Below are 23,579 nucleotides of genomic sequence, written 5' to 3'. Positions count from 1 at the left end.
ATTATAATTTTCACTGATCTACTTTATGTCATTTCATAATTTGCGTTTTTCATGTGCATTGCAATTCTTTACAAGTGTAAAATGCGCTATACAACGTACCAAGTACTTGCAATAATCATCACTGTAAAATTTACTCTTTCCAACAGTGATTAGAGATTGGCTTTGTATAAAACCTCTAGGCGCCAAAGAATCTAACAAAACTCTTTATTGTCATAATACTGATTTGCATGAACACATTATTGCATCATATCTAAAACTAGAGCATATGAAAGCTGAACAATAGTTGACACATCTTCATATTGTTTCTTGAGTCTTTGTGCATAACAAGTAGTTTACCACTACGTGTAATGTGGTTTAATACGTAAAGTGAGCTATTTGAACATACTTTGAATGATTGTGCTCGGCTTTACAATTATGCGCAGTTATGCACAACATAATGTCATTATCATAAAGAATAAATATTCTTTTTTTTTGTCAGTGCCTCTCACTTTTGAATATAAAAGATACGTATTTCATAAAATATGGGCTGCAGAGTATGCAATGTGATACACATTGTCAGCGTGAGCACACTGGCCATTTGGCATTCACACACAAAAGTCATCAACCTGACATTTTGTTGAAAGCACACAGCTGGAATATTTAAGACTTGAGTGACACAGAGTGTGTCCAGACATAGAACATGAAATATTCTTCATCTCACTGGAAACATATGCAATGACATCATCACAATACTGTACACTCCACTGTATCTCGCAAGGTCTTTATCTTCGCCAATTTCGCTAGTCAGGTGATATAAACGCAAATCACTATCACAACACGTTATTTATGGGCTCGGAACCCGATGTGAATGTGAATGCACATGTAGATTTCTCTGTTCATTACTGCACTCCATGATAGCAAATTTAACCACTACCAAAGGTAGCCAAATTGTTGGGAAGTCTTGATTTGCGAAAAATTAGACTCACTAGATATATGCAGTATATAGTAATCATCTTATCACTACTATCACTATCATCATCATCATCATCATCATCACCATCATCATCTGCAATGCAAGCTGCAACATAAAATTAAAATGATGCGTATAAAATAATCCTTACATGATTGTACAAATGTAGACGATATAAAAATATAGAATATATAAAAGTCCCCTCAGAAAGGGAACGCACTCTTAATGTATGCCTGCATCTTTCTTTGGCAAAGCTATCAAGGCTTGACGTACAGATAGATTGTACCCTCAGCTTTCACTCGGCCTCTCCTGTGAAGATTCACGGCGATGAAGTTCTTCCACCTTCTCCTCCAAGAATTCCTCCGTCAAATTGTGTCTTGTGATGATGCCAAGGATCTTGGATAAAACATGACGAGAAAAAAGAATAATAAAAACACCAAGAACATTATCATTTTGGGCACTTTCTAAAACTGCTCATTGGTACATGTAGGCTACCAGTACTGGAAACAGAAACTCATTAAAAAAAACAAAAAACAAATTTATAAGTTGCAGCAAGCATTTGATGTCAATGCTTAATTTGGCATGACAGAACACTGTATGAACTTGATAGATCTGGGCCCTGTTTTATCAAGCGAAAGTTATCATTGATTTATGGACTTATCATTGATTTGGAAATGTTATCATTGATTTTTGGGACTTATAATCAATTCAATCAATTCTGATTAAATGGGGCTCTGACTCAGTTAACCTTTCTATGATGGCTTCTAAAGGTAAAAGTGCAGGCACAGGAATTCATTTTGTGCCTGAAGTCCAGCATGATTGCTGAGCTAAAACTATGACATCTAGAAGGATATCTATAGTAGCAAAGTATGCATTACATATTTGCACACTGCTAACTGTAAAGCAAGGGGGATGGGTTAAACTCACCTCTCCAAGGCAGTTGACAACAGGCAAGTGCCTCAGACCCATCGTACGGAAGAGATTGAAGACTTTTGGTGCAGGCGTGTCGGGGTAGACGGTGTAAGGGCATGGTGTCATGTACTTGGTCACATCCTACCAGAAAAAAAAAGAAAAGAAAAGATGCAAGCAGTCAACATACAGATATTTCTTGATCACACTGGATGTACAAATCTGGAGCATAGGAGATATGGCAGATATTTTGACAATATGGATTTGGTGCAGATGATGCGAGAACACAAATATCTTGTACCTTGTCATATGCTACCACAGTTGCAAATAGATAATGGATGTACAAAAAGTCACAAATTCTGCTTCATCAAAATTTGTGTTCACTGTTCTTCTCCACAACCCCTCCCCCTCCCCCCCCCCCCAAAAAAAAAAGAGAGAAAAAATGAATACAAATTCTGATGTTCATCATTTCCAGAAACATCAGCTTAGAAGAACAGAACTGCTACATGATTACTTATTCCCTATCACCACAGTAGTTTATAAACCAAGGATGACAAAACCTAGGAAAGGTATGGGCAGATGATGACAGAACATATTTTGGATATCTGCTCCATAATAGAGAAACTCACCATAATCATGCTTCCATCAATATCAGCACAGCTGATGTCATAGATGTCCGGATATCTCGGGTAGTCAGCCACCAATTTCTCATAGGATACATGAGGCTGTGAGAAACCCTGACGATGTAAACACACCACACATGCTCTTTAAAGGCATTATTATCTTAAAGAATATTTCTAAAATGTGAGTTAGGGGTAGAAACAACCAATGTAAAAAATTGAATCAGTATAATCAATTTTAAGTAACATTGTTAAATACACAAAATGTGAACAATAGTTATAATAAAATTGTTTCTAGAATAAATCCTCCACAGCTATGGTTTATTGAGAAAAAACAGTGATATCTCCCTATACAGTGGACTCCAATTATAACGAAGCCCTCGGGACCGGCAGTTTTCTTTCATTATATCGAAATTTTGTTATAACCGAACAAATTAACAATGAAAATATATAGAGTGAATGATGTTGTGGTCTGAATTTTTACTTCGTTATAACTGAAATTTCGTTATAACCATGTTTGTTATAATGGGAGTACACCGTAATTTAGGCTTTATTGCAATATTTTATGTGGTAGGATGTCTTGTGATACAACTAACCTACACATATGCATCAATGTGATCACTCGCACATTTTTTAAACCACTTCTCCCAATGGTAAACAGTACCTCTAATGTCATAGTAAAGAGGAGGAGGGGAGGAGCAGAAGAAGATGAAGAAGAAGAAGAAGAAGAAGGAGAAGAAGAAGAAAGAAGGAAGGAGAAGAAGAAGGAAGAAGGGGAAGGAAGAGGAAGGAGAAGAGGAAGGAAGAAGAAGAAGAAGGAGAAGAAGAAGAAAGAAGGAAGAAGAAGAAGAAGGAGAAGAAGAAGAAAGAAGGAAGAAGAAGAAGAAGGAGAAGAAGAAGAAAGAAGGATGGAGAAGAAGAAGGAAGAAGGAGAAGGAAGAGGAAGGAGAAGAGGAAGAAGGAGGAAGAGGAAGAAAGAGGAAGAAGAAGAAGGAGGAGAAGAAAAAATAGAAGGAGAAGAAGGAGAAGTGGAAAGAGGAGAAGATAAAAAAGAAGAGGAGACAATGAGGAAGGAGGAGGAGGAGAGTAAAATGAAGAAGAAGAAAAGATTGAAGAAGATAACAAAGAGAAAGAAGAGGATATGAGGAGAAGAAGAAACAGATGAAGCAGAGAACGGCAAAAAGATTCAAAAGAGGAAGAGGAGAACAAGAAAGAAGGACAAGATTAACATGGAATGGACAGAGAACTACAGCCGTACATAAAGTAATCCTATAAAAAAAAAAGAATCTTACAAAAACTTTGCTATGCTAAAGAGCACTCACTTGTAAGTTTTCAGGGTAACAGGCCTTGTGCCTCAGCAGAGTCACCAAGTTGTCTCTCATGAGCAGGCCATGGAAGGTCAAAGGTCGATCTTCATCTCGAACCTCCTCGTCCGAGTCAGGGGGTGTCTCGACATCTCGTACGGGTCCATTGATACTTGCTGTGTGACTGTAGTCGTGGAAACATGCAATGAGGTGCAAGTAATCACTTAACTTGAAATGTTGGAAAGAGAGTGAAGGAGTGTTTCATCCTTATTATTTAACAAGCACCACAAAAGCCAATAAGTACCACGCTCCTCCATAAATTGAGAAGAATTGTTGCAAGGCATCTCATGCTACTGACATCCAAGTCACTGTGTCGTGTGACAATTGGTGTTCACTGCATACAACAGAGTAGTAAGATACGTCTAGATGTTCTAAGTCTATCATTATTCATTTGTATAATACACAAATGAGAGAGAAGATAATATAACAATTTGTCAGTTTAATACACACCATACATGTAGCCTACCTCTGAAGATGCAGATAAATAAAAGCTTTAACTACCTGAGTGTGTGGCTCACTGATTCGGAGTGAAGGCGTGGCCTGGTGTGACTACCAGACATCAGACTTGAGGCCTCTGCATCGTTAAGAAGCACTGACTGTCCTCTCAGTTTCCTCTCCTCTGCTCTCGTTAGGGTGGAGGCCTGTAAGGAAGAGGGAGTGAACACCTCTAAAACAAGGCAAGTGCCAAAATGTGTCTCGCCCATTCGCGTAGAAGAAATTAATGTTTTTCTAAATCCCGGAAGTTCATTGACCCCACCTATGACCTTTGACCTTGTGATGAACTTCATCTCCCCAAGGGACATCTACCATCCAAGTTTGGTCACAAACAGACATATATATCAAAAGTTATGAGCCATTATCGAAACACGCCAGAAAAAAATTAACATTGGGCCCTAAAAGTTCATTGACCCCTGCCTTTGACCTTGGACCTTGAGGTGACCTCAAGGGTAAGTTATGTAACTTTGTATAACCATTCTTCCCTCCAAGTTTGACTGAAATTAAAGGGTGTGTACAGTTCTGGTCGAGGTGAGGATTTAGCTTTTAACGTTTTGCGAGATATTGAGAAGAGATATTCAGAAACCACTCTGTAAGGGGTATCAAAAGTTTATTTGATGAAAATCGGTTTTGAAATGGCTGAGATATCCAAAAACAACGTGAAACAAAGAGATCCTAATAAAAGGCGTGGCCTGTCGCCTTTTATTATTATCACTTTTTTGGATATCTCAGCCATTTGAAAACCAATTTTCATCAAATAAACGTTGAATCCTTCCTAAAATTACATGCTCTTTCATATTTCATAAGAGGTTTCTCATTATCTCTCCTAGGAACGTTCAAAACATGAATTCCCACCTCAACCAGTACTGCACAAGTCCTCAGTAGAGAGTTATTCAAGTCTTTGTAGCGTCACGGACGGACGACAGCGGACGGACGACGGACGGACAGACGCCACAGGTGATCCCTTAGTCTCCCCGTACCTCCAGTGGGCTTGACAATAACACCATCACACGAGGAACACACAATACAGATGCACCGTCTATGCACCAGCAACTACATGAGTTTAAATACTGAACATTCTGTAAATTCCACAAGTACAATAGTTTGCGACATGGGAATTGTGAGGCAATTTTGCATGTAGCTGGATTCATCGTGGAGAACCACATTGGTGAAATGAGAAAGCAGTATCTTCACTTTTCCAGAGAAGATTACATACTGTAAGTGAGTTGTCACTTTAAAGATAATATAATACAATGCTTACGCAGTACAGGAGGCAATATTTTTGCGAGTTGCCAAGTTGACAAATATTGATCAACTGGTCAAATTCATGAGAACAAAAGCACTGTGAAATATACTGCGTATACAGTCTACAAACTTGACTACTGAAAAATACCTTGAACATCATATTCTTGCTGGTGACTGCATCGATGGGCCGCCTGGGCTTCTGCCGAGGTGCCGTTTCCGTGACGACGGGAAAGGCATGGTGGGTGGTGGTCCGGAGGATGTTGATGAGTGAGAGGACGCGGGTGTGAGGGTAGACGTACACGAGGTCTGGTTCCATCACATCGTGAGCTCTAAGCCTGAAAGGACGTAAGGAATGGGGGAAGGATGAAAGGAAAGAGAGGTACATGTAGGTTCAAAGTAACAGTCTTGAATTATGACCCTGACTACAGCCTTTCAAACTCATATTTACACCTTTAAATGGGAATGAAACCCAAATTTACGTGTGGGTAGAGTGAATGCATCAATATAAGTAATGAAGTTTGAGGGAAATTGGACAATCCATTCAAGTTATGCACAAAGTTATGAATTCTTAAAGTCTCAGTGCCGCCATCACTGGATGAGAAGACTACGATAGCTTGTGATGCCAGTGCGCAATATAAAGAAAATAAAGATCGTTCAGTAAAAGTTGACTTTTTATGATAAGTTCACATTCCCTCGACTCGCTACCATCATATGTTAATGGAATATTATTTCCCCCACATTCTGAAAGAGGTACAGGTGTAAGTCAAGTGCTCCTTCATGATGCTAGAAAAGAGAAAATATGTTGAATGTACAAATAGGCATAGGGTTAATTCCTGTGGCCAGAGAAGAAATTGAGAAATTGAGAAGTTGAGAAGTGCCATTAGCACTTTGCATAGTAATGTGGTGGAAAAGTGTTATACAAAAAGAAATAAAATCAACTAAAGTACATCTACTTTTATCATCATCCCAGGAAGAGATCCTAGCAAGGGGGGAAAGTGATAGACGTACCTCTCTATACTCCGGTTAGCCTCCCATTCTAGGAGTGGCACCCCTCTGAGCTTGATATGAATGTCATACAGACCTTGGTTAAACAGGTCTCCAGACCACTTGGCAACCTAAGAATTAAAACAAAACACAACAGCAACAGAAAAGAGCATGAGTAGACAAGGTAAATCCTTAAGAGGTTGATTGTTAGATTTGATGAACATCTTTTACAAGACAATCTTAACTTAAACCCTTTGAAGCTGTGGTCATTCAAGTATTACTAGAAAAGGTGTAAGGTCAATTTTCTCTCAAACCTAATGACATGATTACCTATCTTATGCCAAGGTCCTCCTGTAAGAAAAAAAAAAAGGAAGAAGAAAAGAAAGTAATCTGAATATTTTGTACTCTCATACTGTATCACAAGTATCATTCCATGATTATGTCAGGCAATTCCTGGTTAAGACACCAGATAGTGCACTACCACATAAAAGCATCAATTCCAAATACATTTGAATCAAGATACGCAGCATAATTATCTAAATTTGTGTTTCTACAGAATAGGTAAAGATGGCATCATCTAAAAAACAAAACAACACGTATTTGGCTGACAACCCATGCCAAAATGAAGTCACAACTGCACTATGAATGCTTTCTGTCCAAAATGACAATAAAAAGAAGAGCCAATTGAAGATAAATCAAGCATATCAATGTCAATACCCTAAAAGAGAAAAAGAAACACAAACAGATGATGTGACTACATCCTACTGTACCATGAGTGTCACCATGATGGGAAGGCCGTAACTGATCTCATTGGTTGATTCAATCAGGATGACTGTCAGACTGATTGTCATGCGGACCACGCCCCCTAGAAACGCTGCAGCGCCCACCAGAGCAAACGATCCTGTGTAGATTGCTCGGGTTGGAAAGAGGCTGCCGAAAACACACAAACACAAAAGACATAACTGTAATCACTCACAAACATATAAAGTGTCGTATTTTTTTTTTCTTACAGAAAGTCACATACTGTTGTTCAATACGCAAAATTGTGCACTTTTGTTGCCGTTATTGCTATGCTAAGCCATACATGCATGAAGGGCCATGGCAAAATACAGTCCTTAACTTTGACCTTAAAACTGGGACGTTATCAAAGAGTTTGTAACAATTACAAGGAGCAAATCCAAGGATGCTTTGCATAAAAAGTACACATGAGGAATCATGTACATATGTAGGATTTTCCAGTTCCTGCCGATTAGTCTGCCGATTGTCTCAGTGTCAGAACAATGGCATGTGTCAACTTTAATCTCAGGAAACAGCAGGGTTCAAAGGGCAATGAGCTGGGTCACTCAGAAGTGCATCTGCCTTCAAACAATCAAGAACTGATCTTCATCATCATAGCACAACAGACTTTTTGGTCATGATTCGTTGTTCAACTGTGTGAGCCTGCATCCTGAGCTCAAGTCAGACAATCCTCCCTCGAGATATTTTAAGGTGTTGCAAGGGGAGTCCACTGACAGCTAGAAGATTATGCCTACCACTAGTTAAACACACCTGTGTAAAACATTTCCAACGAATCGGCCGTACGCAGCTCCACACAGCAGAGAAGGCACAAAGAGACCACTTGGTACAGCTGCTCCGTAGGTCCAGCAGGCCAGGAAGAAGAAGTACATGAAGAAGAGTCCAAGCGACTGAAGACTGAATGTTCCTGATAAGATGATATGCAGAAAGAGATTAGGTTACATAAAAAATTCACAAAATGCAATTTTTCGAGGATTTTTCATGGTAGTATTAAAACAGATAATAAAACAAATCTATTTCAACATATCTTCTCAGGAATCAATAATCACTGTTACTATTGTCATCAACACTTTCATTGTCACTGTCATCATCATTAAAATCATTACCACCACCATCATCATCATCATCATCATCATCATCATCATCATCATCATCATCATCATCATCATCATCATCATCATCCTTTTCCCTTTTGCATTTGCCAAAACTGAGTAGTAAAATACTAAGTGGGACAAGGAAGGGGGTATTGCTCATGTTAAATTACCTAACTATGAATCTCTCTCCAATGGCCAAAAAGGTAAACTTTTGAAGTGAAAGTCCTATTCTGTCTCTTTGGACCTTCTGTACATTCTTTGAAATTGGATACCTTTATTTGACTGATAATTGCTAATATTGTGGTCTAGATTTGCCACTTGCTATCTAACATAATGTGGAAGATTTGAACTTTGAACTTTGACCTCCACTAATGGTCCTCCTACCTTCCTGGTGGAAGAGCTGCTTGATGGCCTCCTCCTGAGGGTTAAAGAACAGAGTGGCCATGTCGTTGTAGTAGCCTTCTGGACAGAAGTAGGTCCGCACCGAGGACGTAATACTCTCTTGTGTGGTGGTATTCTATTCAGATTGGAATGAAGATTAGACCCATCTCGTTGTTAAACTTGTGGGCCAGGGTCTAAAATCCCTTTGTGCCATATTGTTCCGAGACCACGATGCTACAGCAGTTAAAGGCTTTTAATAGGCAGCATATACAAGTACTGTATACACCATATATCTTAAAATAGCGAGTCTAAATTTTTGCGAATCGGGACTTCCCGATAATTTCGCGAGTGGTTAAATTTGAGATCATGGAGTACTATACTGAACAGAGAAATGTAAATGTGTGCATCACATTCATATCGTGATCAGAGTCATTATCTTTGCATGTCTTTAAGTTCGTGAATAGCACCTGAATTGCGAAATTCGGGAAAATAACCTCACGAAATATTTGGTGTATACAGTACTATGTTAAATGGTTTCTGGTCGACATTGTCGCTGCAAATCTACTTACCCTACGGGAAGAGCAAATATGAAGAAACCTAAGGTATGCATAAAATAATAGCAAAACAAACAAAATATTTGGCATACTAGCACTTTTGTTTTCAGGCTAGTTTCATATCTGCGAGATGCACGAACATTACCGCTCATCGAAAATTTCCACCTTTATCTTGCTTCACTGAAGTTAAGATGATCTCACCTGGTGATGCAATTCCTTGCACACCCCCATCGTCATGGCTGCCAGAAATGCAACAAGTGTTGTTACTACGGCAACAAGAATTGCCTCGGCAACCCTGTTACACAGACAGAAAGAAAGAGAATCTGGTGAATTGCATTTTCTCTTTCTAGGAGACTACTGTCATACAAATCAACAAAGTGTAACAGTGCTGTATTGCACTGACAATAAAAAAAAAAACAAAAAAACCCAAAATTATGAGACAAAACCTTTCACATGACAGTATAGAATTCAGCACAATTCATAATGGATATACTAGTTCCTGATGGCAAATTAGACCTACTTGTTGGAGTCTTTTAAGCTCTTTTAATGGGGGAAGGATGGGGGAGAGGCCTCAGGGAAGATCTATTAGAATTTTCTTTAGAAAACAAAAACAAAAACAAAAACAAAAACAAAAACAAAAACAAAAAACCTCATGACTCTACTAAAGCCATATTCTTAATTAAACTGAGTTACTATGAAATAGATAGAAAAGATCTTTCCTCAACTGACATTAACCTGTTGAGGACGAGTCCCGAGTATACAAATGTACTTGAGCAGGTGTCTATGGGAAATGCATGTTGAAGCAAAATCAGCCCATCCTCAACAGGTTACAGTTTGTCGGGGTAGCTAATCTCTCTTCTATGTTGAGAGGGAGCATGGACACATTAAAACCAACTACAAATCCATTTATACAATGCTAACCATGCCTTCCTTGCAAGAAAATACTTCTTCCACATGCTACATTTTTGCTTTATTTTCTTTCTTCACATACATTGTACCTTACACCTTATTTCAACTATATGAGGTTTTTAGCAGACAGTAGGTAGGATGAGGTTTGCTATACTTGAATATGTAAATTACCATTTCTAAGAAAGTGTCAAAGTCAGACCAAACAATTCACTGTGTGCATCTATGTATGACAGTGTGTTTGTGAGACAGTGCAACCACTGAGATATTAAAAAAGAATCGGTCTCCAAGTTGTTGCATTGCCATGATCATTTTTGTATCATGTGAAAAGCTTGAAAGGGTCCATGACCTCTTTGTTCAGCACAGTCTTCAAAGATATCAAAAGACTTGTGTTCTCTAAAAACATACTTTCTGGAAATTGGCACCTCCACAAATATAATCATGGCAAAGCCAATATTTTGACCTTGAAAATCAGCACACCTTTATCTTCATACAAACTACTCATGAGATAATCCTGTCCTGACTACGCAGGGCCACTGTTTACCTTGCTGCTTTGTGTCTCATTATTGGGTTCTGCAGGCGGCAAATCGTGATAAACGTGTTGATGGCATTAAACAGCGCCCCCAGGAGTCCTCCGACAAAGCCCATAGCGATGAAAATGAGCAGATCTACTGCTGTCCACAGGTTGCACTTCCCTTCACCACACTATTGATAAACAGACACTATCAAATTAAACGCTACTGTCCAAGCATAACAATTTCTCACACACACCTGACATTAATAGGATAACAAAAATGTATGTCCATGTAGATTTCACTCCTGCAATTAATTCTGTTATCAGTTAAATGGAGGTAGGGTATTTGAGGAATTCTTTCACCAGCAAAATTTCTGAATACAACTGTTCAGAGTAGGATTTTTCCCTTGAACACCTGGCGTGCATTTGGCAGAGACAAGGAAGCAAAAGAATTCTGTACAAAAGCATCAAAATTTTATGAAGCATGTACACCTGTTTGGATAACAAGGCCAATTAGTCATCATAAACATCTTTCATCATCATGAGTTAAGCTTTCAAGCGTACCACATGACTGTACTGTATAGGCGTTTTCACAGCAGCCCGATAAAAATCCAAGCTCGAGATATTTTTCGCGATGGCAAATTAGCGCGCTATTTCATTTCTTATTCACATCAGCCCGACGAGAATTAGCCTGAAATTTTTTTGAGCTAATTTGACAGCTGAGCATGTGCAAACAGCATCAGTAATGTGTGCACTTTCAAAAATTCCTCATGATTTGTGTGCAGTTTGCCTCGATCGATCGGGTCACATACGCTAGGCATGATGGGATGCATTGCGCTAATTTCTTGAGGTGTTTTCACATAATCAAATAGCGCGCTAGTTCGCCAATTATCCTGCTATTTCAGAAATTTCCCGAGTTGGACTCGAGAAATTTTCTCGATCAGAGCGATACAATTAGCGCGCTAATTTGTGTTCACATTATCAAATAGCGCGCTATTTCTTGATCGGGTTAATTTCCCAAGTCAGAAAATAGCGCGCTATTTCGAAACATCGGGCTGATGTGAAAACGCCTATTGTTGCAGATTTGAGGGCAATCGTTTCCATGATGTCAGGAACATTTAAGACATGTTTTCTATTGAACATGAATGTAAAATTGTTTGACAATTTTTTTTTTCACCACCCTGAAAGAGAAATCAAGATTCTCTTTAAAACAAATGCTATGTCATTCCTTTGCAATGCATTACATGATACATACATTCTGAAATAATAAATACATTTATTGAAGTGCAGACAGCTAAAATATGCAAACAGTACTTCAAAACTGGAGACATGCTATGAAGTGATCCTGAAGGGAAAAATGAAAGCTTGTACAGTATCTTTCAAATAGAAATTATAAAAATACATTTAAAAAAAAAATATCATGTTTCATCAAACACTGTTAGGCTTAGCGGGCATTGCAAGAAAGTCCAATTGCAATCGATTGCAAATATCAATTGAAAATTTTGTAATTTATTGCAAGACTTTTATTAAAGTGATTTTGGGGATCTGCAAATGACTGCAACTTTCTTGCAACACCCCATTGACACTTGTCATCTGTGTTCACTCTGAAATATCTTCCAAAATTTGTGTTATAGCATGATCACTGTGTCAATTCAAGATGCACCTACCATGAATACTCCAAAGTCAATCAAACCAGGCTGGCTGAGCCCTCCCCAGTCGTTGTAATTTATCCCCGACATCAGGAAGTTGAGGGCGAAAGTCGCGCACATAGCACAGAAAAACTGTAAGAAAATTACAAACATGGGACCTGTACTTTAGCAAAATTTACAGCATTGATATGCTTGTGTGGAATTAAATTTTCACAAATTTTTCTTAAAAAGAAAAAGCACAAAAGAAGAAGCAAAAGAGAATCTCATAAGAGAAGGGAGGACATGCTTATCACATCTAAGTTACTCAACTTTAAACAAGAGACCCGCGGGTCTAGCGCTCACCTGAGTATCGCAATTTCACCTTTCACGCAGTCACTAATCTAAATTATTCACAGCTCTACCAAAATTTGACCAGGCATTCTGAAGTAGAAGATGAAAATGTACAATAAGGGCCCAAATTTTTAAAGATTCCTTAATTTGGGGGATTGGGGGCCCCCTGGGGCCCTCTGGGTGGGGCATGGTGCCCATTTTGATAAATTGAGATCCTGACCCCCTAAGGATGCTACCTGCCAAGTTTGACGAAAATATATCATGAGGTTTTCAGGAAGAAGATGACAATGTACGATTCAGGCCCCCATTTGGACCTTCCTAACCAACCCCCCCCCCCACCCCCCACCCCCCCCCCCCCCACCCCTGCCCCCAAGAGGGGCACCCCTGGATCTCCTATGAACAAACTCGAAACTACAGTCATTAATGTACTCACTCATAGTATTATCTTAGCTGTATAACTTCTGATTCTAGAGAAAATTTTTAACGATTCCTTCATTTGGGGGGTTTGGGCCCCCCTGGGGGCCCCCTGGGTGGGACATGGTGCCCATTTTAACAAATTGAGATCCTAACCCCTTAGGGATGCTACCTGCCAAGTTTGGTGAAAATGGGTCATGGGGTTCTAAAAAAGAAGATAAAAATGTACAATTTAGGCCCCATTAGGACCCCTCCTCACCTCCCTCCCCTGGGTCCCAAGGGGGGCACCCCTGATTCTGCCATGAACAAACTTGAAACTGCAGTCATCAATGTACTAACTCATAGTATTAACTTAGCTCCATCACTTCTGGTTCTAGAGAAGAAGATTTTTAAAGATTCCTTAATTTTGGGGGATTTGGGCCCCCTGGGGGTCCCCCTGGGGGCCCCCTGGGTGGGGCATGGTGCCCATTTTAACAAATTGAGTTCCTAACCCCCTAGGGATGCTACCTGCCAAGTTTGGTGAAAATGGGTCATGGGGTTCTCAAGAAGAAGATGAAAATGTACAATTTACGCCCCATTAGAACCCCTCCCCACCCCCCTCCCCTGGGTCCCAAGGGGGGCATCCCTGATTCTGCCATGAACAAACTTGAAACTACAGTCATCAATGAACTAACTCATAGTATTAACTTAGCTCTATCACTTCTGGTTCTAGAGAAGAAGATTTTTAAAGATTCCTTAAATTTGGGGGGTTTGGGCCCCCCTGGGGGCCCCCTGGGTGGGTCATGGTGCCCATTTTAACAAATTGAGTTCCTAACCCCCTAGGGATGCTACCTGCCAAGTTTGATGAAAATCGGTCTTGGGGTTTTCAAGAAGAAGATGAAAATGTAAAAAGTTTACGCACGACGGACGACGGACGACGGACGACGCACGACGCACGACGCACGACGCACGACGGACGCCGGACGAAGGGCGATCGCAATAGCTCACCTGAGCCTTTGGCTCAGGTGAGCTAAAAACAGAGAGCTTGATTTCAAGTGACAGCGGTATAAATCACCTTTAATATACACATACTTCTTCATCTGTCATGCAATAAACACTAAACAGCAAACGAAGACTTTGAAATGCTTTTTCGGAACAGTACTGACTAGCTTGCAAGTGCTGAAGTCTCTGTATCGTAGAAAAGTATTGATAGCTTATATTCCAGATGACTGTCCATCAATACTATTGCTTGTTGGTGTTTACATACAACAGTCTATGACACCTATCTTTTTTTTAATGACTCTACTAGTGTCATTTCATATTTCTAAAACTGGAATTCAGTTGCTGATTTGGAGAAAACATTTGAATGTAAGATTGAGATGAACTGTCACTTACCGTCCGCCATGTCAAAGCTTGGTTCCAAAAGGAGGACCCTTCCTCCAAGCTAAAGAGGACTCCACCTATGGGAGCCCCAAAGGCAGCTGTTCAAAAAAAGTGGAAGGAGTTCAAAATCATAACAGTGATTTCTATTATTCAGGAGAAGGGTGTGATAAGTAGAGTGGGATACAAAATAATTTGCTTATTTGGAAATGGTGACATAATATGTATAAATATTTGCCCATCACCCTTTGAAAGAAACATTGATATAACATCAAAGGAGCATGATGAGTCACAATTTGCTGCAAAGAAGTAGTTGAGATTATTACATGATACTCATGTTGGACTTCAGAGGTATGTCTAATGTCATCATGATTCATTCAATATTCCAACCAAATGCACATATCTACTTTATATATGAGTTTCTTTTAAAACTGTAACAGTGAAAGTGAATAAGTTAAGAGAGCATTTTGAACTATTTAATGCAGATTTGCATTCATGATTAAAGAACTGCAGTACATTTGATATATGAAGACAGTTTTATTTAAATCATTTTTGAGAAAGTTTTTTTTTCTTTTCAAACCAAACAAGGATGGCAAACTGGCAAAGCATTTAAACACATGAAACTATGTGACTGCTAGAATGTCCAAAGGATCATTATACCAAAGTTTATTTATAACACCAGGACCCTATTTCATGAAGAGTTATAATTGATTAATAGTTGATTTCTATTGTAAGTTTATGGCAGCTGATGTGGTAAGGAAATTTATAATCTATTATACAGTATCTTTTGATAAAATGGGGCCAAGGGGCCTTGAATTTTGTGTCGAGAGTGTGTACGTGGGGTGTGTGTGTGTGTGTGTGGGGGGGGGGGGGGTGAGGAAGAAAAGATGGGGTCATACCTGCTACCCCAGCTGCAGCTCCACCCGAAACAAAGTCCCTCTTGTCTCTGGAGGTTAAGGATGGAAGACAAAGCAAAAATTGGAACATTAACATTGCAGATTGGCCATTTGGAAACATATATTTTCAAGGAATGTGTGTAAGTCATTAAGTCATGACTTTTAAATGCATGAGCATATATCAGGATTACTGAACTAAGTGTTCTTGCGGAATGTAGCAAAATATTCTTTGTCTACATCAAATAGGCTTACCAAATTCCGAATTCAAGTTCATCACATCTACAGCTATTGACATCTTTATCTGTAATATCAATAATTCTTGAGAATGACCTGGCTCAATCACTGAGCTGGATTACTGACTCATACAATATTTTTCTCTTGCTAGCCCACCATCCATGAAACCTTTAACCCATTGAAGATGAACTGATGTTGCTATTACACATATTTTCCATAGGCATCTGCCTGAGTATATTCAATTCATGAAATTCTTCCGTCGAGATGTTTTCATTGCAACTGATTGACAAATTGCCCTACATCGACGTAAATAAGCACTATTAAAATTGATCAGTGTTTTAGTAGTAGCCAAGATAAAAAAATCTTGGGTGTACATACTCATGCAGGATTCGAACCTACGACCTCCTGATCTCCAGACAGGCGTCATCTCCACTAGACCACCGAGCTTCCTGACGTCTGTCCGGTGATCAGGATGTCGTAGGTTCGAATCCTGCTCGAGTATGTGCGCCCATGATTTTTTATCATGGCTACTACTAAAACACTGATCAATTCAGTGCTCATTTACGTCGAAGTAGGGCAATTTGTCAATCAGTTGCAATGCCTGAGTATACTCTGGACTAGTCTTTAATGGGTTAATAATCTTCCTGTCAGGAGGGTACAAACTGTATGATGGGCAGAGAGCGTTCTAACCTGTCCGTTCTAAAGTAAGGAAAGTCAAAGTTGAGCCTGCGGAATGTGATGCTCTGGAATTGTGGGATACCTGCCCCAACGATGGCACCGCTGTGGATCATGGGTCCTTCCTTCCCGACAAAGAGACCTGTAGTAAACGAAAAGAACAAACTCATTTTAATTCCATGCTAAAAAGAGAGAAAAGAATGTGTCAGAATAAAATGCCGTGGTGTCAAGGATTCAAAGTCAGATGCCAAATGAACTGTGTGATGAATGCAGCTTCATGTACATAGAAAGTATGACATTAACTCATAACATGCCACATTCACATAAATCTGCCTTTGATATTTGATGGATTATCACATCCATGTTTACTATCACACAGCAGAGTGCCACATTTGGGATGCAGCATTTGACACACCAGCATGTAGTCATTGCATCAGCCTCTTGACCTTAAAAAATTCTACTACGGGCAAGGCAGGGTCTGTTTGTTATTGTTGTTGTTGTTGTTTTTTTTTTGCTTCTAAAGGTAATGCCAAGAATCCACTGTTCTACCTGTCAAGAAAGCTTTTGTCAGACAAGGCTATTATTTTTAATCAGAAGTCTCCACATATGTTTTATCATTCATATTAGTTTTAGTATTTGGCAGTGGAGGATAAGCATATAATAGGCACTAGCTGTAAACTCCATGGAGACATTATGATAGTTCTGTATTGACTAATGCATGTGTTCTAATTATTCACATCTATTGAATATGTGGTAGCAATGTCCAAGGCTGGTGAAAAATAAATGAATAGATAGATGGACAGACAGAGATAAGCAGATATAACAACAAATAGATTATAGACAACAAAGTAAATAAATGAATGAAGGAATAAATGGGTATATTGGAAGAATGCAAACATTGATTACAGAAAAAAAAAGGAATGAATGACTGACATACAGTAAAACTTGAAATGAATAAGGACTGAAAAAAGGAAGAAAACAGTATAATCACAGATAATCAATTACGATATATGTTAACTGAAAACAGCTCTAAATTTGAGCGAAGGAAAACTCCTCAACATGTCAATGCCCACCTCCCGCCACACTGAAGAGTACACCAATGGCCTTGGAGACCAGCGTCTTGAGGCGGACCACATGAGGTACCTTGACTCCATTGAGGTAGCACTTGATCTCCGGTATGCCTGATCCACCTGCTATTGGCTAAATGAAGATAATTATATACATATATGTATACAATGTGTTAATCATTATGCATAGTATTCACCATAATATCATGCTGCATATATGAACTTGTATAGATCACTGAGTGAAACTTTGACAATTGTGAGAGAGTAAAGTCCACCACCTCCGGTAAACACAATCGAAATGAATTGCATCAACTTAACATTGCGCATAAAAAATTTGCATTATTTGCTTTATATGACTGATCAAATATGCAAATTGTACGTTGTGATCTGGGGGACATTTCATGAAGCACTTTGTCTGACAAAGTTGTCGGACAAACTTGCTCTCAGCCAATCAGATACAAGGATTTCAGTGGCTTGTAACAGTTTGTCAGAAAAATATCCGACCCAGATGCTTTATGAAATGCCCCCCTGATCAACTGTCTAATCAGGTAGAAGTGTCATGATTTAATGGATGCAGAATGTGCTTTCCATGACAAGGTCCTACATTTGAATCCTTTCATGGCTCTTTGGTATCCATTTCTGCTCATACATATAAATCTGTAAAAGCAGAAAGATACTGCACTTATCCACCAGTCCAACTGTACAATGTGTTTCCAATGTTTCAGACTCTAGATGCATGTGTGTGTTTCAACAAAAGTGTAAGCAACTTTCTTCTTCTGATCTCATTGATGTTTGTCACATGCTAACAGCAAGATATCACACTCCTTCCACATGCAACAGCTGCTGATTAAAAATGGCTGACAGGTGAGAATGACACACTATGGTCAGTTTCATTTATTAGTCACCAGGTCAAGGAATAAAGTCATTGTTATCTCAAATTAAAGATAGTATGACTATATGTGGGGAGGTAAAGGTCTGCAAAATACAAGCTTGGTTTACTGGCTACATTTACAATTTCACTCTGTGCTATGTTCCTATCACTGACAAATAAACAAATACATAAATATGAATAATGACATATTATAAAAGTGGATATCTTCGTGCCACTAATTTTCTGCGCTCCGCGTGGAAAAAAGAGTTTCGTGTGCTTTTAATTCCGCGGAATCAAGACATCAACTAGCAAAAATATTAGTTTGCTTTTATTTTCGCGCTAGTTTCTGTTTGCGTGAAATGCATGAAAATTTCAGCACCGCAAAAATTTCCACTTTTACAGTAAATGGAATTAAGTAGAATTAAACAAGATGAAGCATGACCTTTGGATGAGCATGGATTTCATCTTCCTTTGTTGCATTAAAACTGTGTATACTTGTTTCATATTCAATTGTCTGCCAATATTCTACAACAAATTGTGAACATGTTGTGTACAGGAAATGAAGGTGTCAAACCTTCACTCCAATCACACCTACCTCCATGGCCACCAAAAGAGAAGCTATCAGGACAAAGGATGCATTGAAGGCCATGAGAACAAGAAGAGGGAGACCAATACAGCTGTACACAGTACAGCCCTGCAGGACTGCATGGGCATGTGAGTCAGGGAAACTATAATAATGACAACACTATGCACAATTAAAGTTTATATCATCAGTAAGCTACAAACAGGTTTATTATAATTATTATCATTATTATTATTATTATTATTATTATTATTGTTATTATTATTATTATTATTATTATTATTATTATTATTATTATTATTATTATTATTATTATTATTATTATAATCATCATCATCATTACTATTTTCATTATCAACATTATCATTTTGATTATTATTATCATTATTTTCATTGTTATCATTATTATTATGACTATATTTGGGATTGACTAGATTAAGATTCATCAGGGCATAATCTGCAAAGGATACAATTGTCCACTGTGCCAAGTTTCCAGTCACTGAGCAAATCAACAAAGTAGTTGATGAAGACAGCTACCTGAAAAAAAAAAAAAAAACATCACCAGATATCCAAACTATTAGAGATGATGAAATTGTATCATAATTTGTCTCCTTGAATACAATTGATGAGAAAACCAGCAAAACCCGTGCACTGTGAAATTTAAGAGCACTGTACTAACTGCTCACTTCCAGAGATTTTAAGGAGAAATCAATCTGTGAGGAAGGAAAAGTTTGAGAGAGCAAAATGTATGGGTTGCCCAGGAAACATAATATTCAATGGTCATTGTGAGTCTGCAGCTGCACAATTATGACATCATGGAATCTGATGTTTACATGAAAAGGTATACACATATCCACAGACATATATATCTGATTCCATTTGTGTGAATAGAGTGCACAAATCAATTTCTAAATCTCAAATTTTTCAAACAAAATCTATATCATTAATGAAGTGAATTTTGAAGACTCTCTCACCACACCACTTCAAAATATTCACAGTTGTAACATTTACGTAGCAGCCACACCTACCAGATCAATTTCTAAATCTCATATTTTTAACAAAATGGTCATCCTAAGGATGACAAATTGTCATTCGTTATGTCATTAATGAAGTGAAATTTGCAGATTCCCTCACTGCATCTCCCTAAAATGGTCACAGTTGTAACATTTATGTGGCAGCCACACCTACCAGACCAGTGAGAATACCGATAGCTGCTGTCATGATCCAGCGGAAGACCTCAAGGTGACGGCTGGCCCAAGATTTCTTCCCCTCCAGCATCTCAGAGTAAACCTCACTGTAGCAGGTATCATAGTCCAGGCTCTGTCAGAATTGGGACCACAAGAAGTAACAACTACTATAACATTGATGTATTAGCACTATCTTTACCTTGGAACTGTAACTTAACAAGCAATCTGTGTACATATAGATTTTTGTGATCACACTTTTCTTGGAGTTTGAATTCATGTTCTGGTATCTTTGATTTATTGTTGTTGCTTTTACCTTCTCATAATTTTCTAGATTGTTGTATATTTTTCTACATATATCATGAGTGTAAGTGAAGCATTCAAGCTTAGAAACCATAAACTGAGATGTATCCAAACTCAAACACACAAAATCGAACTAATAACACGTTCTGAATGCACTCACTCTCACTTTTTCTAGTGAAGTGAACCAAATTCTCCATCCTTGTTCAAATCAGCTCCAGTGAGGCATGAAAATAACTCAACCATTATGCAGACTGGCACCATAACAAATCACTCCTATCTAATACATACCAGATTTATTCAATATTCAGTGAAAAGGCTCTTAAAGACGGACATACAGTGACATTTACATAATTTTCATTTCTGAATATCTATCAAGTGGTAAACTCAGGGTTTAGGAAACGTTCTAGATGTCAGTCGACTTTGATGCAATTCTTTCTGATTTCTTACATCTCTGAAGAATAAAAAGGCTTAGTGGAAGAGAAAAATTATTTTCACAACAAACCAACCTTGAAAAATGGCAATATCTTTTATGTTTGTTTTAAAAACTCAAATTTGTTTTGTTTTGCTCATTTTCACATGTGGTGTAACGAAACGATAATATAGATCAATCTTTTAATGAAATGCAAATCATTTGAATAAACAGCACACATTGAATTGCACGCATAAACACAATGGAGTATCAAACTTGGTCCTATCAAGTGTTGCCGTTGCATTGCATTGGGGCTTCTTCACATACAAAACGGCCAATATCTTTGGGCTTCTGTATGGTTGACTGTGTGGGTTTGTTGAAGGGAACAAGTGAAAAAAAAACCAGTGGCTTCAAAACCTTAAGCTTGCCCAATTCGGGCAAGCACTTGTTCTCATTGTTTGAAAACACTTGCCCGAATTTGATTTTCACTTGACTCGGGCAATCGTGTAAGTGCTTATGTAGCACCCTGATACTGTAAAACATGATATGGATTCGCGGCTTGGCATGAATTTTTCGCGAATTGGAGCCGATGGCCTTTTTTTTGCGGTATGAAATTCGCGAAAATAGAATGCACGCGAATATTCCTCATTTTACAGTATGTTGCAAAGATTGACAGGATATTATAGAGGATCTTGACATTTGATGAGAATACTGTGAAAGTGGAATTTTCGTGTGACTAATTTTTTGCGCTTGGCCGGATGAGAAGAGTTTCACGTGTTTTTAACTCCGCGAAATCCAGACATGGACTACTAGAACATAATGGCAAGCAAAAATATTTGTGTGCTTTCATTTTTGCACTAGTTTAAGGTTGCACAAAATGCATGAAAATTTCAACACTGCAAAAAATGTCCACTTTTACACTACAGTACATATTAACATTCATGGGGTTTCCAATCCAGTCATCTAAAGCCCATTGTGCCAATTCAATGCAGAAATGCAAAAACTCACATCATAGTCTTTCCGTGGTAGTTGGAGGTGTTGCCTTTGACTGTGGCTGTTTGATGCAAGAAAATCCTGCTGATAGAAAAAAATGAAATTGAAAAAGGTCAAACTCAGAGAAGGATCATGAATACCTTCGTCAATGTTTGAGTGTGTGTGTGTGTGTGAGAGTGTACAACATTATGTATGTACATATATAATTATATACACACATATTGATGCACATACAAACACACATATAGTCTCTATTTATGTGCACACAGAGATAGAAAGAGAGCGAGAGAAAGAACAAGAGATTGTAATTTTACGCTATTTCATATGAAACATTACTCTCGTCAGCCCTGAGTTACCCTTCCTAGCGGAGGTCTTCGGGGATAACAACTACAAGGTACAAGGTACAAGGTATATGCAAAGTTAAAGGACAAGTTCACCTTCATTAACATAAGGATTGAGAGAATGTAGCAATATTAGTAGAACACATCATTGAAAGTTTGACGAAAATCGGACAATCCGTTCAAAAGTTATGAATTTTTGAAGTTTTTGTGCAGTAACCGCTGGATGAGAAGACTACTGCAGTGTGTGAATAACTTAGATGTCACATGCGTACAACAATGTAAGGAAAATATAAAGAGAATTTCACAAAATTTCATCTTTTGAAAAAAATACACATTCCCCCGACTCGTTACCGACAAATGTTATGGGTAATATTATTCCCCCTGCCTTTAGAAAGAGGCAAGTCAAGTGCTCTTTTATTATGCAAAAAAAGTGAAAATATGTTGAATTTTCTTTACATTTTCTTTATACTGTTGTACGCATATGACTCACAAGCTGTAGTAGTCTCCTCATCCAGCGGTTCCAACACAAAAATTTTAAAAATTCATAACTTTTGCATCGATTGTCCAATTTTCCTCAAACTTTCACTGATGTGTTCTACTAATATTGCTGCATTCTCTCAATCCTTATGTTTATGAAGGTGAACTTGTCCTTTAAGTCTCAAATTAATACAACCTGTGTCACTACCACTGTCTATGTTAACTCAGAAACAGAGCATCCAGAATCTAATTTGAATTTACCAGAAGTGGGTATTTCTACATGTATGCAATGATTACCAAAATTATCTTGTGATACAACATCAAAACGGTGCTGGCAGTGACAGTTCCGTGATTCGATTCGTTTGACTTTGACATTGGTCCATAATTCCATAAATGCTTCATTGATTTTGGATTATTGTTGTGTCTCTCATCACTTAAACTTAATCCAGACTAGTGTTTAAATTTATACAATGTAGCAGCACACCCAGCAGCCAGGTGACTAGCAAGAACTGTGTAAAATACGTAGAGAACAGTAGTAAACTTAGATCTACAACTAACTGTATGTCTACACACAGCCCAGTCGCTGCGCTGCACGCTGTGTAATTTATAGCGACTGGGCATGGGCTGGCGCTGGCTGTGTGTAATTTATAGTTGATCCACAACTAACGCAAAACGCAACATCTCGGACTGAAGTGCGTTACAAGCTTTAAACTCATTGATAATGTTGTTGGGATTAAACAGCTTATCATGCCATATTTTGAAGCTAAGAAGTTAAGAATTGCCCTGGATACTTACCAGCTCTTCCCCATCTCTTCTTCTCGTTGGAATACAGCAGACACAGGAAGCCAAACAGCATTTATGGGGCCTCCCTGCCATCCTGTAAAATTACTTGTCCTGTCGCACAACAATCTCGAGAAATGGGGGTGGGGGGGGGGGGGGGGGGGGGGGGGGCGAGGGGCACAAGGCACCACCCACCGGCACCAC

At 38.5% G+C, this 23,579-nt stretch overlaps 1 protein-coding gene across 1 annotated transcript; it reads right to left on the bottom strand.

Moving 5' to 3' along the window:
- Positions 1–1,179: 1,179 nt before the first annotated feature.
- Positions 1,180–23,480, bottom strand: LOC139711360 (H(+)/Cl(-) exchange transporter 6-like). The gene is made up of 22 exons (XM_071623251.1): positions 23,391–23,480; positions 21,793–21,861; positions 20,077–20,208; positions 19,359–19,425; positions 18,901–19,007; positions 17,441–17,567; positions 16,383–16,509; positions 15,462–15,508; positions 14,578–14,663; positions 12,478–12,591; positions 10,841–11,001; positions 9,592–9,685; positions 8,840–8,972; positions 8,115–8,268; positions 7,337–7,496; positions 6,591–6,697; positions 5,731–5,917; positions 4,344–4,483; positions 3,801–3,966; positions 2,488–2,595; positions 1,877–2,002; positions 1,180–1,345 (listed from the first exon to the last, which is right to left on the bottom strand). Exons 1-22 carry the CDS (start codon positions 23,469–23,471, stop codon positions 1,238–1,240), a joined length of 2,601 nt encoding a protein of 866 aa, XP_071479352.1. The 5' UTR covers positions 23,472–23,480; the 3' UTR covers positions 1,180–1,237.
- Between the last annotated feature and the right edge of the window lie 99 nt (positions 23,481–23,579).

The sequence above is a fragment of the Diadema antillarum genome, unplaced genomic scaffold, assembly GCF_040938485.1.
Source record: "Diadema antillarum isolate AM-2024a unplaced genomic scaffold, OU_Dant_1.0 seq00001649_RagTag, whole genome shotgun sequence".
NCBI classification, from domain to species: domain Eukaryota; kingdom Metazoa; phylum Echinodermata; class Echinoidea; order Diadematoida; family Diadematidae; genus Diadema; species Diadema antillarum.
Note: the sequence above shows the minus strand (reverse complement) of the source record. Positions and strands in the feature narration are given on the sequence as shown.